Below are 17,297 nucleotides of genomic sequence, written 5' to 3'. Positions count from 1 at the left end.
AAGAGCTTGACAGTATATCTTAGTATATGCCCAAGGCCCTGGTGAGCTTGTTTTTGTTTGATTTGTTTTTGTTTTGGCAGGCACAACTTCTTGAGGGACTTTGGTTTCTCAGCAGCCTCTAAGGCACAGCTTCCTCATCCCCAGATTGCTGTGATTTTTATCGGCTCATAGTCTTTTCTAGTAATGTTTTCACGTAGTTATTCATGCAGGGGACTTTTGCACTCCCACGTTTTGTTTGGCAGTATAGAGTCAGATAGAATTGTCACCTTTGACAAGATTCTGAACTGTTCCCTGTGTTCAAGCCCAAGCTTTTCAGAGCTGTCAGCTTCACTTACTACTTCTGTTAGTTGGTCACTTAGCTCTTTTGGGATTTGAAAACACTGACAGCAGACTTTTCCTTTTTCTTGGATTTATTTCAAACCAAACTTGTGATCTTGGAATTCATGACAACCAAGAATAGCTAGGCATTATAATTTTAGTAGCACTTGCTTTTCAGTTCGTATCCTAGGCTGTAATTCTCATGCAGCTGCCCCACTCCCAGTGCTGTCTGTTTCTGTTTATCTTAGTGTATTTGCAACCAAATCTTACACTATCAGTGTCTATAGGCCTTGTAAAGATTAGTGTCTTGATGTAAACAAATCTTGGCTGTGTTGACTTCTGCTTCACTAAGGCATTTTTAGCTCACAGTACCACCTCTCTTAATAGTCCTTTTTGAGGACCTGTATGCTAAATAGCATTGTTTTGTTTATCTTATTACTGATGGATGGTCATATCCATCCCATATCTGTTCTTTCTTGTCTAAATGCTGCAGAAATGTTTTTGTAAAATACTGTTAATTTATTCTAGAGTTTAACAAACATCTTGTTCAAGCAATGGCAGTTTCTTACTCATAGGATTCCATAGATGAAGCTCTGACATACCTCCTATTCGGGATAAGAGGATTATACTTTTTAGAGATTTATTCTTGTAGTTTCTTTTCCTCTTCAGTTGCCACTGTTGGGACTGCTATAGTATGTAACTATTTTGGAGGCTCAAAATTTGGCTCTGGCCTCAGGTATGTACATCTCTCCCATCTCTTCAATTCAGTCCCTACCTTAGAAATTTTTAAAAAGCTGAAAGTATTGATTTAAGATGACCAGGAAGAACTCCAGTCATGTTCATTAGAAGACTGTCTTGGGTATTTAAATTTGCTTGTATTCACTAATTTTTATAAATCTGAAATCTTGTCACCCATTGTGAGTTGCGCTTTTTCCTTTGGTTCTAATATATCATTAACTCTATGCTTGTCAGGGTTGGGTTTTGAGATAAGATGAAAAAAAATGGCTACAGAATCATTGATTTACACGTGAGGCCAGAGGAGAGCTTGAGCATTGTAATTATTCTGATAGTGACAAAGAATTAAACTACCTGTTCTAGGCTTAAAAGGTAAAATAACATTGAGCTCAGAAGAGGAGGCAGGGTGTGAAGGTGTGGGGAAAAACTTGTGCTGGTTTTGTTTGGTTTGGTTTTGGGGGTTGTGGGTTTTTTTGTATTATAATTTTAGTGTCTGGTGTCTTGATTTCATTGGGAGTGGGAAAGAGGGTTTCACCTATGTTTTTAAATGTCCTCTGTCACCTGTATTGTTTGTAATATGCAGCTTTACTGTTTCTCTCGGGTTATTTCTAATTACTAGCAAACATGTGCTAGATCTCCTAAAAGAAGCTTATTTCCTTTTTGTAACAGGAGGCTCAGAATAGTGAAGTTTTCTCCTGTTTTTCCTTGTCTGGTACTTTTTTTAATTATTTGATTAAGCAGAACTGTTTTTGTAGGTCTTCATTAGACTTAAGGTGTACTTAATTTTGAAAGAGAGATGAACCGGGTTTGGAAGCAGATGGAGGAAGGAATACAACTTCAGAAACTTACCTGGAAGGTGTTACAAGTGGTGTTTATTTAATATAGCATAGTTTAAAAGCCCAGTTTAACCTTTCAGCCCTGCTGTAGTCTTTGACAGCCTGCATGAATAAATACATATGCTAGGGAAAATGCATATCCTACAGACTTTTTTCATCCTTTCTTTTCTTTAGGGGAAAGTAGTTCACCAGAGCCTGAACATTATGAACTCCTTTTCTCAGAAAGTGAAAATACAACACATACGCTCCCTGTCGCAAGATGTAAGGTTTTATTATAAGAGGCTAAGAAGTAATAAAGAAGATTTGGAGCCAGGAAAAAAAACAAAGGTTTGTTTATGCCTTATTTCTACATACCTACAAGTTCCCTCATATATAACATACATTAACTTTCTGTGGTCATCAGAAATCTTCTTTTGTCACTGTATTTACTTTGCTGTTTCTTATTTGATCTGCTCTCTTACCTGTTTTGCAGATTGCAAATATTTATTTTGATCCTGGTTTACAATGTGGAGATCATTGCTATGTAGGATTGCCTTTTCTATCTAAATGTAAGTAACTTTCAACTTTATAATGAAAATCATAGAAAAAGATTTTGTCCTTAAGCAATGATTTTGCATGAAGAATCTAAAAACCACATTATTTCTTAAAGCGGAATCCAAAGTTCAGCACAGCGTGGCAATGCAAGAAGATACGTGGGATTCTGACTGGGATTTGCATGAGAACTTATTCAGAGAATGGACAGAAATAAAAGAGAATTCAAGCCATAGGTAAGTATTTTATCTCTGTTGCTTTCTTAGGCCGTAAATTAGTAGATAATTCTGTCTTATATATGCTCTTATAAAACACAAGGTTTCTTAATATTGCAGTGCTCTTTAAGAGGGGGCCAAGAAGGAGCTACTTGGCCTTCTCTGCAAAACCTTTAAAGAGAACATTTTAAAAGTTAAAAAGCAGTTTCCTCGAGTCATACAAAATACCAGGAGTTACTGTTCACTGGAATGTGCTGCAGTTCTTGAAAATATGGCAGCAGCAACTCAGTCTGTACTCTGCAAATATTTCCAAACCCAGTGTACTGTTTGTGCAGAATCCCTGCCTGTTTGGTTTTAAAGTAGTAACCTCAATATCCTTCTAAGATTTCGTAAGGTTTTGTTACTATTCTAAGATTATTGCATTTCAGTGAATTATCTTATTGTTTGGTATTTTTCCAGGAGATTTTCTAAATAGAAGGTGATTAATCATTACTATTTAATATTTAGAAGTCAAACTCTCTCAGCTGCTATACACCTTTTAAATTTCTGTCTTCACATACATAGTGATTTAATAATCTCCAAGAGGCATAAGCTAGCACTGACAGTAGGTGCATGTATCTGTTGTGATTATAGCAGCCAGACTACCATTTCAAACAAGGTATTCATATTTGTGGAGAAGCAAAGTCATTGAATGTAGCTAAAGAGAGTAACAAAAGCATATGTCCTTCTTAGCTTTTTTGTTAAAATGCAGGTACATTAGTAACTCCTGAACACATTTGATCTAAACAGAATCCTCTTATTTAGGTATGCCAGTAACATTTGGGAACTTCCTGTCACCTACAGTAAGAGCACAGCAAAGGAAAATTTTATAAAAAAAATACTTCTGAATAAGCAGCAGTTGTAGCTAGATGCTTTAATATTATTTAATATAATACAGACTTTTTAGCAGGACCTTTTGTGATAGGATGAAATCGTGTTTTTAAATAAAAAAGGGTAGATTTAAGCTAGATGTAAGGAAGGAATTTTTTACAGTGGGAGTGGTGAAACACAAACAGGTTTCCCAGAGAGGTGTTAGAAGCCCCATCCCTGGAAACATTCAAGGTCAGATTGGATGGGGCTCTGAGCAACCTGATCTAATTGATAGATGACTCCTTCCATGGCAGGGTTGGTCTATAGATGACCTTTAAAGGCCCCTTTCAACACAAACTATTATATGAAAAATAGCCTATAACAAAACTTGGAATGGATAGATGTTAGTAAGAATACTTAAATAGAGAAGAACATCTTTAGATGTTCAGGTTGGTCTCATATAGTATGTTTTGGTCGCTTCTCTTGCAGTTTTTAATAGCAGGACATAAGGGCAGAGCTCAATGGGTTTTTTTAATTGTGTATAAATAAAATGTACCATGTTATTTCTCAAACTAATATTGTTTTCGGGGTGCTTTAAAACACTCTACCGTTTCAGGCTTTTCCAATTTTACTCCCATAAAGTAAGTTTTATAACTGTTTCTGCAGACTGAATGCTCTATTTGAAGTAGACACAGATCTTCAGAAGGATGTCCAGTTGAAAATTACAGCAGAAATGGCCTGGCCTTCCATACTTACTTCACCACGCCATCTAAGCTTCCCTCTTACCAACACTAACAGTTCATCAGTAAGTTATTTTGTTGATAGTATTATTTTGTAGGGAGTGCATTTTTAATAGCAGTTTGTAATGATATTAACCCCAACATAAACGTCACAAAAACTGTGTTTCTGAATAGGAAGAAGAAATCTTTCTAGAAAATCCAGCTGACGTTCCTGTGTATGTCCAGTTCCTTCCTGTAGCTCTGTATTCTAATCCATCCACCTTTGTTGATAAAATGCTAGAACGGTGAGTATTGTTTTAGAGTCATTGGGTCATTCTCATTCTACTGCAAAAGGCATTTTACAAAACACTCATGCCCTGTTTGGCAGCTGCGTTAGTCGTTACAGTTTTGGCCGCTTCTAGAATTTGAATCATTAGCCCAGCTGAGAACTGAATCTAGGCTGACAGCTACTGAATGCACAACTGTCATTTTTTGCTGATCTAAAATGTTTACATCTCTTCCTTCACTTGATGTATGAGAGGGGGAAATAAGAAAAATCGAATGATCCTTTCAGCTGCATATTGTTTGAGTCCTACCATCAGTTGTTGATTTGTGCTGAAATCTTTAAGTGCAAGTATGTAATTATCTTCCCTGATCTGGGTGGGGGAAAAATAATAAAAAATTACATGTCTGTTTCAGGTTTAATTTGAGCAAGCCAACTAATTTCAATCTCAGGACTCTAGAGTTCCAGGTCTTCAGAAATTGTGTAAGTATTTCAATGGGTTTCTTAGATTTTTAAACTGAAATATTTTCATGTTTTAATAACAGCTCAGTCATACATGTCTTCAAGCTTAGGTGTTAGTATGTGTGAAAAATGTGATGCTTCTGTGGGAGGTTTTCAGGGAATTAGGAAATGTAGTATTTCTTCAAATATAACAGTTAAAGTGTCACTTTCTGTATGCTTATGTTATATTAGGGTTCTGGAAGTTACAGGAAAACTGCATTTATTCCTTCTGTTACTGCAGCAGGATTATTTTCTTTGGTATAGTGGGTAGTAGTTGAAAAAATGAGCAAGGTTTTGAGTTTTCCATTGCTTTGGTCTTTATTTTAATGACTTTTGTGGACAACTTATAAGTGTGTGCTTTTTCATATAGAGCATCCTGAACATTTTCTTTTCTCATCGATTATATCTTTTCCTGCTCCATTTGCAGTCAGCTTTAGATTAGCAATTTGGTGCTTGCACAGAATCTAAAGGCAAAATTAGCAAAATACACTCAGTAGTTTCTCTATTTAAAGTTTCCCCCCCCCCCTTTTCCCCTCCTTTACTTAGGGAAAAAAATAGTTTTAAAATCATGTAATGAAAAATTTTGAGGGTTATATAATGGCTTAATGCTAATTTGGTGTTTAAATGTACATTTAAAAAATTTCTGAACCCTTTTCTGCTACATCTGGATGAATCCACATGTGTATGGCTTAGTTCAATTTTGTCTTAACTGTGTTCTGCTTCTTAATAAACAGATGGTTTGCTAGTAAGTGGGGAAGTTCTTGAGCTACCAGACTTTCTGCATTCAAAAACCAAATCATTGAGTAGTACACTTCTTTTTGAACAGTCCCATTTTCTAGCTAGAATAATATTATTTCTGTCAAATACATGTAAAATTCTCCAATTTTTAGAAGTGTTACTTTGTTTTCCTCACTTTTTTAAGGTCCAGCCACTACAGAACACTCAAGGACTTGCAAAAGCCCTGGCTCGTCACTCAGTTCTAAACCTGGTATTAAAACCTGGTGAGAGAAAGTCTGTCAAAGTAAAGTTCACTCCAGTTTTTAATAAGACTGTTTCATCATTAATTGTTATCAGGTATGATAGATATTTCTCACATGATTGTGAGTTTTTCTGATGTTTTTTATTTTATATATAAAGGTCATACTTGTGATCAGTTGTCAATAAGAAACTATTGCTTTTACAAGAATAACTGTAGAATCTTGTGTCTGGTGAAAGTTTTCATTTAAATGCAATGGTGGTAGGTTTTACAGCAGCTACACTGTATTAAGTACCTACCTTCTAGTGTAAATATATAATCCACTGTTATACTTGGAGACTGTAATTCTGATTTAATACATGCTACACTATCTTGAAAGCAGAGACTCTAGCTATAGATGCCATTTGCAATATCATGCTGAAATATAAGTTCAGTCCTTCTGCTAGAGAGCTCTGAATAACTATTTCACTTGTGTATCAGGTATGATACATTAATATGATGTTGAAATATAAACTTTAATATCTCATTGGGTTTTAATTTGCCTGCTAAGGTGTGCTATTTGTCTGCTAGGGTTTTGTCTTGCAAACACTATGTTTGAGACCCTCCCCCCCCACTATTGATTTCCATATTGTGGGGAATTATTTGTGAAACTACATATATTTCTGTTCTCCAGATCTGGGATATAACTTCACAGTCTATAGAGAAGCTTGCAGGAGCATTAAACTGCATAATCCCTATATGAATGTTTTCTTTTTTCTTTCTGCACAGAAATAATTTGACAGTAATAGATGCCATAATGGTACAAGGACAAGGAACAACTGAGAGCTTGAAGGTTGCAGGCAAATCTCCCGGTTCAGGAAGTTCTTTACGCTTTAAAATCACAGAAGCATTATTAAAAGACTGTTCAGAAAGTGAGTACTTTGTGAGCTACCATGCTGAACAGAAAAGAAATTCCATTTTACATGTACAACCTGAAATGTGGAGAAATATTTTTTTTCTTTAAATACATCAAAGTTGCTTCTTCATTTAGGCAGAAAAGGAAATATTTTACCTTTTTCATTTTAACTTGAAAACTAGGAAAGATGAAACAAAAGCCCTAAGTCCACTAAAATTCAAGACAGAGGAGGTGGAGATCCTAGTACATTTACTAGGTAATCTCTAATGCCTAAATTTAAGTAAAATTGGATCACAGATGCAACTTTCTGGTTTGTCTTGGTTTGGTTGTTTTTGCCTCGTGCTTTCAGAATCAGTATGCACATAGCCAATGTGGAAAAATACAGGGTATGTTCCTCAGTGAAAAATAAATCCCAGAGACATTCTATTCTGGGGTCAGAGGTTTTCTGCTCTGTGGCCCAGGTTTGCTTCTAAGAGGAGAGCTAAGAGTACCTGCATTACCAAAGAAACTGGTAAAAAAGGCTTTGTTTTATCTGGTATTAAATTCTGCTTGATTCCTTGGCAGATTTCCAGACATGGTGGTAAAGCAGATTATTCTGCTTTTTTTTGAGGGATGAGTAAGGAAACTTAAAGCAAAGCTTACTTTTGTTACCTCTTACATGTTGTGGTTTAGGGATTTTTTTGCTAGTAAGATATGTGTAGCTCAGCCATAGATTTTATTTTTAAGACACACACAAAAAGTTTTAATTCTCCTTATGCTGGGGCTTTTCACAGAATACCACAACACTAAGCAGTACATCAAAGAAATTATACAGCTCAGATGATTTTTTGTAAGGCAGCAATGCTGTCAGAGGTTTATGGGTTTGTGAGTTATCCCAGATGAGTTAGAGGGCTCTGGAATTGTACAAGTGCCCTACCTTGATAGTGATGAGGTTCTGGCTGCAGAGATCTGTTCCTGCAAGTTATGTAAAGATTTCTATGGCCCTTTGCTGCTGTAATACTGTCAGAACTCTGCTGCTGTAGAATATGAATATAGGGAAGGATATCTGTTTAGTACAATGCTAATTACTTTCTGCTGTTTGTTTCTAGAAATGAAATACAAAGAACCGAATTTCACGCTGAGAAGAACATTTAAAGTGGAAAATACAGGGCAACTGCAGATTAATGTGAAAGCTATAGAAATCAGTGGCTACACATGTGAAGGATATGGATTTAAAGTAGTTAACTGTCAAGAGTTTGCACTAAGTGCCAATGCCTCTAAAGATATTGTCATATTGTGAGTATGGAGTCTTACATTAGGAGTTCTGAAGAACTAATACTGTTTCAGAGAAAAACTTTGTTGGTTAAATTCTGAGGTTTTTTTATTTAAGCTTTGAATGTTTTGGGTTTAATTTTTTTTTATTAAACAGAAACCATAGAATTTTTCTCTCCTCATGCAAACATTGATTTATAAATAACTTCAAGTTTTCATGACTGATTATAGTATAAATTTTATTGCTATCTAGGATGTATAACTTACTGAATTGAAATAGTGTTACTATGCCTTTTTGCATACATTTCCTTTATTTTGGTTGTGAATGCACATGAGATACAGATTTACATATGGTTTTGGTGCATTGCAGTGAGCAGTGAAGAGCCTTTAGCCTAAGGATTAATATTGCAATGCACAGCATTTTAGTCTTGAATATTTTGTCTGTTGCCTTAATGGTAATGATTATTTAATTCTGTCAGATTTCCTGTAAAAAAACAACTGCACCAAACCCATATCTTTTTAACACTGCTTGGATTCAAGTTAACTATTCAGAATATGATGTGTAAAAAGTTTAGAAGGTGTTTCTGTTCTGCAAGATGATATATGAGATACTGCAGGTAGTGAAACTTCACTGGTATTTCTGCAGCAATCTTTTGTGATGAGATAGGAACATAGTGGTGATGTTCTTGTAAAAGCATGCAATTGGGGCATAAAGGTGAAGTGCTGAAAAACTTGATAGCTCATGTAATGGTGGGTTCCACTGCTTACTTACAGCTGCTGTTGATTTTTAACCTTTTAATTTCATAGCTGTCTTATTTCAGTCATTATACTGTGTCTTCATATGGTGTGTTAGATGTGTTACAAGCATAGGTGTGTGTTAGTTTGGTCAAATGCATCTTGAAGTGTTTGAAAGATACTCCTAAGTATTTCTGGGCTAATTGTGTGTATGGTTGTTAGTCATACTACTAGGGCTATTTGTTACGTTTCATTGGGATGCCAGTCATGGTAGTAATTGATGGAACTTATGATGGTTTGAGGTGTTTGGGTTTTTTTTAAGTTTATGAAAACTTCCATACTGTTTATACAAAAAGTTCTAACATGCTTTACTTTGTTTTCAGGTTTACACCTGATTTCACTGCTTCCAGAGTCATACGTGAATTAAAATTCATCACTGCGGGAGGCTCTGAATTCATATTTATCTTGAATGCATCCCTTCCATATCACATGTTAGCAACATGTGCAGAAGCACTACCCAGGCCCAACTGGGAACTGGCGCTGTACATAATCATCTCAGGAATAATGAGGTAGCATATATGTCTTTGTTCTTATCTGGGTATGTGCATGCACTACCACTGCTTGAATATGGGTTACAGAGAAGTATATATGTACTCAGTACATGCTACAATTGCTATAAAATAAAACAGAGTGAGGTGAGAAAGGAGAACAAATTAGTAAATGCTCCCGTGGACTGTGTGTGAACAGTTAAAGGCTGAAGAGTATTGACTTGCTGCTCCAAGGGCTAAATAGTACCCTTCTTGCTCAGGCCTGTTTCCTTAAGGGAGATACATCTGCTAACTCTGGTAATGTGTAGTTTTTTGATAAATAATTAAGCCAAATTTGACTTAAATTAGTTACTAAAGCTCTGCTAACCGTGAATTCCCATAGAAAGTTAAGTACCTTTAACTTTTTTTAAACACTCTCCATCATTTTCGAAAGATCATGGCAAACAGGAGAGGTGCCTGAGGACTGGAGGAAAGCCAGTGTCACTCCAGTTTTCAAAAAGGGCAAGAAGGAAGATGCAGGAAATCACAGACCGGTCAGCCTCACCTCCTTCTCTGGAAAAGTGATGGAGCAGCTCATTCTGGAGGTCACCTCTAAGCACATGGAAATGAAGAAGGTTATCAGGAATAGTCAGCATGGATTTACCAAGGGGAAATTGTGTTTGACTAATCTGATAGCCTACTATGATGCTGTGACTGAATGGATAGATGCAGGGAGACCAGTGGATGTCATCTACCTTGACCTTAGCAAGGCTTTTGACACTGTCTCAAATAACATCCTTGTAGGCAAGCTTAGGAAGTGTGGGGTAGAAGAATGGACAATGAGATGGATTAAGAACTAGCTAAACAATAGAGCCCAGAGGGTGGTGATCAATGGTGCGAAGTCCAGCTGGAGGCCTGTAGCTGGTGGAGTTCCCCAGGGATCAGTGCTGGGTCCAGTCTTGTTCAGTATCTTTATCAATGACCTGGATGAGGGGACAAAACTGGGAGACTGGTTGATTCACCTGAGGACTCTGCAGCCATTCAGCAAGATTTGGACAGACTGGAGATCTAAGCACAGAGGAACCTAATGAGGTTCAACAAGAACAAGTGTAGACTCCTGCACCTAGGAAGGAATAACACCATCCACCAGTACAGGCTAGGAGCCAACCAGCTAGAAAGCAGCTCTGTGGAGAAGGACCTTGGAGTTCTGATGGACAACAAGTTATCCATGGGACAACAGTGTGCTACTGTGGCCAAGAAGACCAGTGGTATCTTGGGGTCTGTTAAGAAGAGTGTGTCCAGCAGGTGAAGGGAGATTCTCCTCCACCTCCACACTGCCCTAGTGAGACCCCACCTGGAGTATTACACACAGTTCTGGGATCGCCAGTACGACAGGGACTTATTTGAGAGAGTCCAGTGGGGGGCTACAAGGATGATTAAAGGACTTAAACACCTGTCTTGTGAGGAAAAGCTGACAGACCTGGGGCTGTTTAGTCCAAACAAGAGAATACTAGAGGGGATATTATTAATGTCTGTAAGTATCTGAAGTGTGGGTATCAAGAAGGAAGGGCCAGTCTCTCTTCAGTCGTGTCCTGTGAACACGGGAAGTTCCACCTCTACGTGAGGAAGAACTTCTTTCCTGTAAGGGTTGCAGAGCACTGGAACAGACTCCCCAGAGAGGTTGTTAGTCTTGTGAGGACTGGAGGAAAGCCAGTGTCACTCCAGTTTTCAAAAAGGGCAAGAAGGAAGATGCAGGAAATCACAGACCGGTCAGCCTCACCTCCTTCTCTGGAAAAGTGATGGAGCAGCTCATTCTGGAGGTCACCTCTAAGCACATGGAAATGAAGAAGGTTATCAGGAATAGTCAGCATGGATTTACCAAGGGGAAATTGTGTTTGACTAATCTGATAGCCTACTATGATGCTGTGACTGAATGGATAGATGCAGGGAGACCAGTGGATGTCATCTACCTTGACCTTAGCAAGGCTTTTGACACTGTCTCAAATAACATCCTTGTAGGCAAGCTTAGGAAGTGTGGGGTAGAAGAATGGACAATGAGATGGATTAAGAACTAGCTAAACAATAGAGCCCAGAGGGTGGTGATCAATGGTGCGGAGTCCAGCTGGAGGCCTGTAGCTGGTGGAGTTCCCCAGGGATCAGTGCTGGGTCCAGTCTTGTTCAGTATCTTTATCAATGACCTGGATGAGGGGACAAAACTGGGAGACTGGTTGATTCACCTGAGGACTCTGCAGCCATTCAGCAAGATTTGGACAGACTGGAGATCTAAGCACAGAGGAACCTAATGAGGTTCAACAAGAACAAGTATAGACTCCTGCACCTAGGAAGGAATAACACCATCCACCAGTACAGGCTAGGAGCCAACCAGCTAGAAAGCAGCTCTGTGGAGAAGGACCTTGGAGTTCTGATGGACAACAAGTTATCCATGGGACAACAGTGTGCTACTGTGGCCAAGAAGACCAGTGGTATCTTGGGGTCTGTTAAGAAGAGTGTGTCCAGCAGGTGAAGGGAGATTCTCCTCCACCTCCACACTGCCCTAGTGAGACCCCACCTGGAGTATTACACACAGTTCTGGGATCGCCAGTACGACAGGGACTTATTTGAGAGAGTCCAGCGGGGGGCTACAAGGATGATTAAAGGACTTAAACACCTGTCTTGTGAGGAAAAGCTGACAGACCTGGGGCTGTTTAGTCCAAACAAGAGAATACTAGAGGGGATATTATTAATGTCTGTAAGTATCTGAAGTGTGGGTATCAAGAAGGAAGGGCCAGTCTCTCTTCAGTCGTGTCCTGTGAACACGGGAAGTTCCACCTCTACGTGAGGAAGAACTTCTTTCCTGTAAGGGTTGCAGAGCACTGGAACAGACTCCCCAGAGAGGTTGTTAGTCTTGTTCTCTGGAGACTTTCAAGACCCATCTGGGTGCCTTTCTGAGTGACCTGCCCTAGATTCAGTGTGGCCCTGCTCTGGCAGGGTAGATTGGACTTGATTATCTCCAGAGGTCTCTTCTCACCCCTAACATTCTCTGATTCTGTGATCCTTCTAGAGTATTGTGCTTTAGAGAGGTATGAGGCAATAACTGATGACCTTAGCAGATGCCTTGGATGAATTTAACTTTGCTGTCACTTATATGTGACAGACAACTGGTGATACTAATAATGGGATTTCTGAGAATCTGAAGGGCATTATTTGCAACATTGCATGCTCAGAGGTTACATAGTAACATGTTAATGCAGTTTTTTGCTCAGCAAATAGAGCTATGTTAGCCATGACTGGTTGATAAGACTTGAAAATTCCACTGTGCTTTCCTAGTCTAACCTCCACCTATCTTTATTTATTTGAAATCTGAGGTTATAAGCAATATGTTCCTGATCACCTTTTGGATGTGAGATGCTTTCCCCCACTATCTTGATCCAGGGCAAACCCTATCATAGAAATTTATTAGGATAAATTGTTACTAATCAGTGACAACAAATGCTGTTTTCCTTTTTCTTCAGTGTTAAGCTTGTATCTTAGTGTGGGATGGCTTGCTGCTGTAGATACCTGTGATGAAAAAGTGGTCTTTCTGTGTGCTGCAAGTCCAAAGCATTATCACAGATACATTATATGCCTCCATTTTTTTAGTAGTAAGATACTGGCTCTTCCATTTTGCTGTGCTGTAGTCCATACATGTTCAATTAGGCTGTCTTTCCTTCTAGGGATTGTTAGAAGACATAGAAAAGGTAAAGTTACAGTCTGCCTAATTTTTCTTCCTTAGCTCTTCAGCACTTTCCTACATAATGCAGTGTTACTCAGGAAACTGCATTTTTCCAAAGTAACAGGAAAATTTCTTTTACTTAGGAAATTTTTATACCAAACTAACACTGCAATACTGAAGAAAGTGCTGGATAAATACTTATTACATTGTTTCCTTCTGAAAATTTATAAGTTTAGTTTCTCTTTCAAGTCAATAATGCTTGTTAGCTCATAAGTGTACTTTGCATGGATAATTTTATATGTACTGTATTTGTTAATTAGATCTACGAAAGAATACAGAATACTAATCCTTTCCCTCACTATGTCCTTTTCCTATAAGTATAAAACATTCTTCTTAGCAAACTAGAGAAGAGTCCTAATGTAACCATTTTATAATGTGCACAAACAGCTTCTTACCTTTAGGATGCCATGAAATAGGGCCTTGCTAGTTGTCACTAGAACAATGCTTCCATATTGTAACAAAGCTATCCTTAATTTCTAGGGATCAGTAACTCTAGAAGTTTGTCTAGTTCACATTTTTAATTTGATAAGGTGGTGTTTTTTGTTGCCTTCCCTAAATCCCTATCAGTTTTGATTGTTACCATCTTCTGGCTCCAAGTTTTGAAGTTCAACTTGATAGGATATGTATAAACATGGAACTGCTCCTTTTTGTGAAGAATTTATCAACTAGGTATATATGTGCTCCACAGTAAAACCATGAGGGGAAGGAGGGATGTACCAAGATCATCCTTGGGTGTCTAGGCCATGTTGTTCCTCACTGTCTGGTGTTCATCATGCTAATTTATTTTGTAATTTAAATTACATGGACACTTTAGGCTAGGGGGTTGGGTTTTTTTCCCAATAATATTTTTTTTTAAAAAAGCAAAAAACCCAAACCACTGCTGCTCCTACCACCACGCCAAAACCAGAAAGTGTAGTTAAAAAGACCACAAAACAATATTTGCTCTGTTTTGCATTTCAAAGCTGGTATTTGCTTATCAGAACACCAAAGTTGGTTTATTAGTCAACTTGGAGTCGAGTCCTTACCCAGAGAGTGGCAGAGGAGGAGAAGCCCTGAAGGTGACCTTTTGCTGCAGCCTCCCCTGTACAGCTTCTGAGGAGCCCAGCACTGATGCCATGAGGGGAGTCCTGTGAGGCTGAGGGGTAGGAGTGCCCACCAGGCCACCAAAACCCTGTGCACTCCATCCCAAGTTGGTGTAACACGGCGCTGGTAGAGGTGCTCTTGTTGGTATCAGTCTTGTGAAACTTTCAACTAGCATCATGGATTACAATTAGTAAGTGAAGGAGATTATAACGTATGATTTACAACCCAAAGTTAGTTCCATTTTTGATGGCATGGCACACAAGGCAAGCATTACTCTTTTGAGTAACAGTTTTTATAAGCTTGTCTGAAAAGTTCCCCTGTTTTTTAACTTTTCTGTTCCTTGTTAATATCTTGGATGAAAATTATCCTTCCAGCCTTCTGCGATCTGGTTATGCATCTAGAATCCTTTGCAATCCCTGGGACAGAGCACTGATAACCAGCTATCAACAGCTGACTTGGTCTCCAGAGCTGTTTATGTTTTGGGTGATAGTTAAAACTTAAAGATGACATCTAGACTAGATTCTTTTAGCTGAAGCTAAGCAAGGGGTATCTCATCCTTTTGTGTGAATGGATTCTGGTTTTCATACATATGACTTAAAAAAACTGGCAGTCAGAACAGGGGGGGAGAATGGAAACTGAAGTTACTAATTTGAAGTTCTTACAAACTTCCTAGGGTAATAGGCAAGGCAGATGTTAATCATAGTCTTTATGTCTCCTCCCCCCAAAACTCCTGCCTGTTAGAAGATGAGATCAGTAGAAGTGTGATGAAAGTCTCTGCAGTGATTTTCTTGCTTCATTCAAAGTACAGTTCACTGCAGTGCATTATGTAAGTGAACTCCTAAACATGGTAATGCAGCAGAATCAGTTGGTTGTAAAATTCCTTGAAATAATGCTCTTGAATTTTACTTCTCTGAGCAACAGTACAATTCTCTGCGAAGGGTCTCTGCCTTTTAAATGGAATTGCACCAATGAACTGTGAGAACTGCTGACCACTTTGATGCCATTTTAATCTTTGAATCCAAAAGAAAAGACAATATCTTGGCAACTGCATGACAGACTTGCAGCTAGCTTCCATTCTCAGTGTTAGTGATGTGTATATCATGCTAGACTTGTGTATTCTATGTTTCTTTCAAAGTTGTGTGGTTTGGATGCAATTTTCAGCTTCTCAGTACATGATAAAAACTTTTTGTCTTCTGTGATTATTTTAATTAACCTTAAAATCCTCTAACTAGAGAAATACTTAGATGATTTCCTCTCTTCTCTGCAGTGTACTCTTTCTCTTGGTAATTGGAACAGCCTATCTAGAAGCTCAAGGAATATGGGAGCCTTTTAGGAGACGCTTGTCCTTTGAGGCCTCAAACCCTCCCTTTGAGATGGGAAGGCCTTTTGATCTCAGGAGAATAGTTGGAATTTCATCTGATGGAAAGTAAGTATACATTTGGATTCTTTGTAAGCTGTTTTCCCCTCCCCCCTTTTTCTTTAGTTGTAAGACCAGTAGGAAATTAATATTGCTCTTGAGAAAGGGTGAATTAATAAAGATCCAACCAGTTACTTTAAAAAAGATGGCTTGGATAAAAAGATGAATTTTGTGATTGTGAGGAATATTGCTCTTTTAGGAAAAAAAAAAGAAAGGGAAAAAAACAACCAAAACCAAACCGTGTCAGGTTTCCTGGTAATGTTCCTCAAAAATGAAAGGTGGTATTGATTGCAGAAAAATTTCAGGCCAGAAGTTTCTGCCTTTGGTATCTTAAGTTAAAATCTCCTCCTTTCAGGTTCCCTCCAACACATATATAGGCTGTCATTGTACTGTGTTTTTCTGTGTTATCTGTCCTGTGAGCAAGTGAACAGGAAATGGTAAAGGCTGCTGACTTTTCAAACAAGTTTTAGGCCAAAATATAACAATTTTTGTTGGTTATATGCCAAGAACAGTGTAGTTCAAGGGGTCTTGAGTACAGTGATTCTTTTCTCATGTGGAGAATTGAAACATGGTAGAGTGTATTTAAACACTTGTTGTTCTTCCAGCCTGAATGTGCTTGGATCAGATTCTAATCACAGTTCATCCAGAGGGATCTATGGAGCAGGCAGTTCATCTTCACGATCCAGTGCAGGGAATCATAAACAATGCAATGCAACAGCACACCTTCACAGCAATAGAAGTGCACCTGATGTTGAAAACATCAAATCCAAAAGCAGTTCAAGCATACCTAATAGGACTTCAGCACAAGCAGCTTCCGTGCAGTCGGTGAACAGAGCGGGCCCCTTTACCTTGGATTCGGGTGCCACAGCTCAGACTCATGCTGCAGGCAGAAGAGCCAAGGGGACAAGGCAGAACCAGCAGCCAGCACAGCAGCAGGCACCAGCTTTGGCAGAGCAGCCCCTCCAACAACCCCCAGCACCTGGGGCCCAGCAGCAAGAGCAACAGACTGAAAGTGCTTTGCCACAGCTGCCGCTTCTCAGCCCCCCTCACGAGGAATGTGCCAGCAGCAGAAGGCACAGCTCAGAGGATTCAGATCTCCCTGGGCTCATAGAAACTATGGAAAAAGACTTTGACCACCCAGAATCCCCTTCCCCAGATGTGTTTACAGAGCAGCCTTCATCTCCACTAGCAAAAAACAAAGGTAATACAATTGTGTTTTATTTAACAGGGTGATTCATTATGTAAGCTGCAGAACAAGATTTAATCAGCTGTAAAGGTCATGTTTTCATCGTGAGGCAAGTGATAGCTTCTCAGCTGTTCCCTCCCCTGCTCTATGTGCCTGTGTCTTGAAGGCTTCCTTTCTTCATTTTATGGCAGGAAGTTCTCTGTGCAATGCTACATTGTGATTCTTCCTGCAAAATTGCTGAAAGGTTTTGTTGGAAGTAGGCGTGAATATTTAGACATCTGACCCTATGAAGATGAAAGGTGCTTTTTGTTGCTACACCTTTGCCTTAGCATCCATCCCTCCTGTCTGTTTGCATTTGGGCCTAGGGGTTACAGAAAGGAAAAGGAAGCTGTCCTCGAGTATAATGAAAACTGAGACAAGGAGGAGGCAGGGAGAGAGATGGGTAAACCCTGGTTGGTATTGTGTGGG

At 38.8% G+C, this 17,297-nt stretch overlaps 1 protein-coding gene across 1 annotated transcript in view; it reads left to right on the top strand.

Annotated features, from left to right (window-relative positions):
- Positions 1-17,297, top strand: part of TMEM131 (transmembrane protein 131) — an 81,794-nt gene that overhangs the window by 48,105 nt on the left and 16,392 nt on the right. The window contains exons 19-30 of the mRNA XM_009998708.1: positions 2,064-2,216; positions 2,362-2,437; positions 2,539-2,656; positions 4,151-4,289; positions 4,399-4,508; positions 4,903-4,969; positions 5,910-6,061; positions 6,732-6,874; positions 7,947-8,133; positions 9,228-9,413; positions 15,494-15,652; positions 16,249-16,844. Coding sequence (XP_009997010.1) covers positions 2,064-2,216; positions 2,362-2,437; positions 2,539-2,656; positions 4,151-4,289; positions 4,399-4,508; positions 4,903-4,969; positions 5,910-6,061; positions 6,732-6,874; positions 7,947-8,133; positions 9,228-9,413; positions 15,494-15,652; positions 16,249-16,844 — 2,086 coding nt within the window. The remainder of the gene's footprint in view (positions 1-2,063; positions 2,217-2,361; positions 2,438-2,538; positions 2,657-4,150; positions 4,290-4,398; positions 4,509-4,902; positions 4,970-5,909; positions 6,062-6,731; positions 6,875-7,946; positions 8,134-9,227; positions 9,414-15,493; positions 15,653-16,248; positions 16,845-17,297) is intronic.

The sequence above is a fragment of the Chaetura pelagica genome, unplaced genomic scaffold (genome assembly GCF_000747805.2).
Source record: "Chaetura pelagica isolate M959 unplaced genomic scaffold, ChaPel_1.0 scaffold120, whole genome shotgun sequence".
NCBI lineage: Eukaryota > Metazoa > Chordata > Aves > Apodiformes > Apodidae > Chaetura > Chaetura pelagica.
This window is presented reverse-complemented; position numbering and strand designations above follow the sequence as displayed.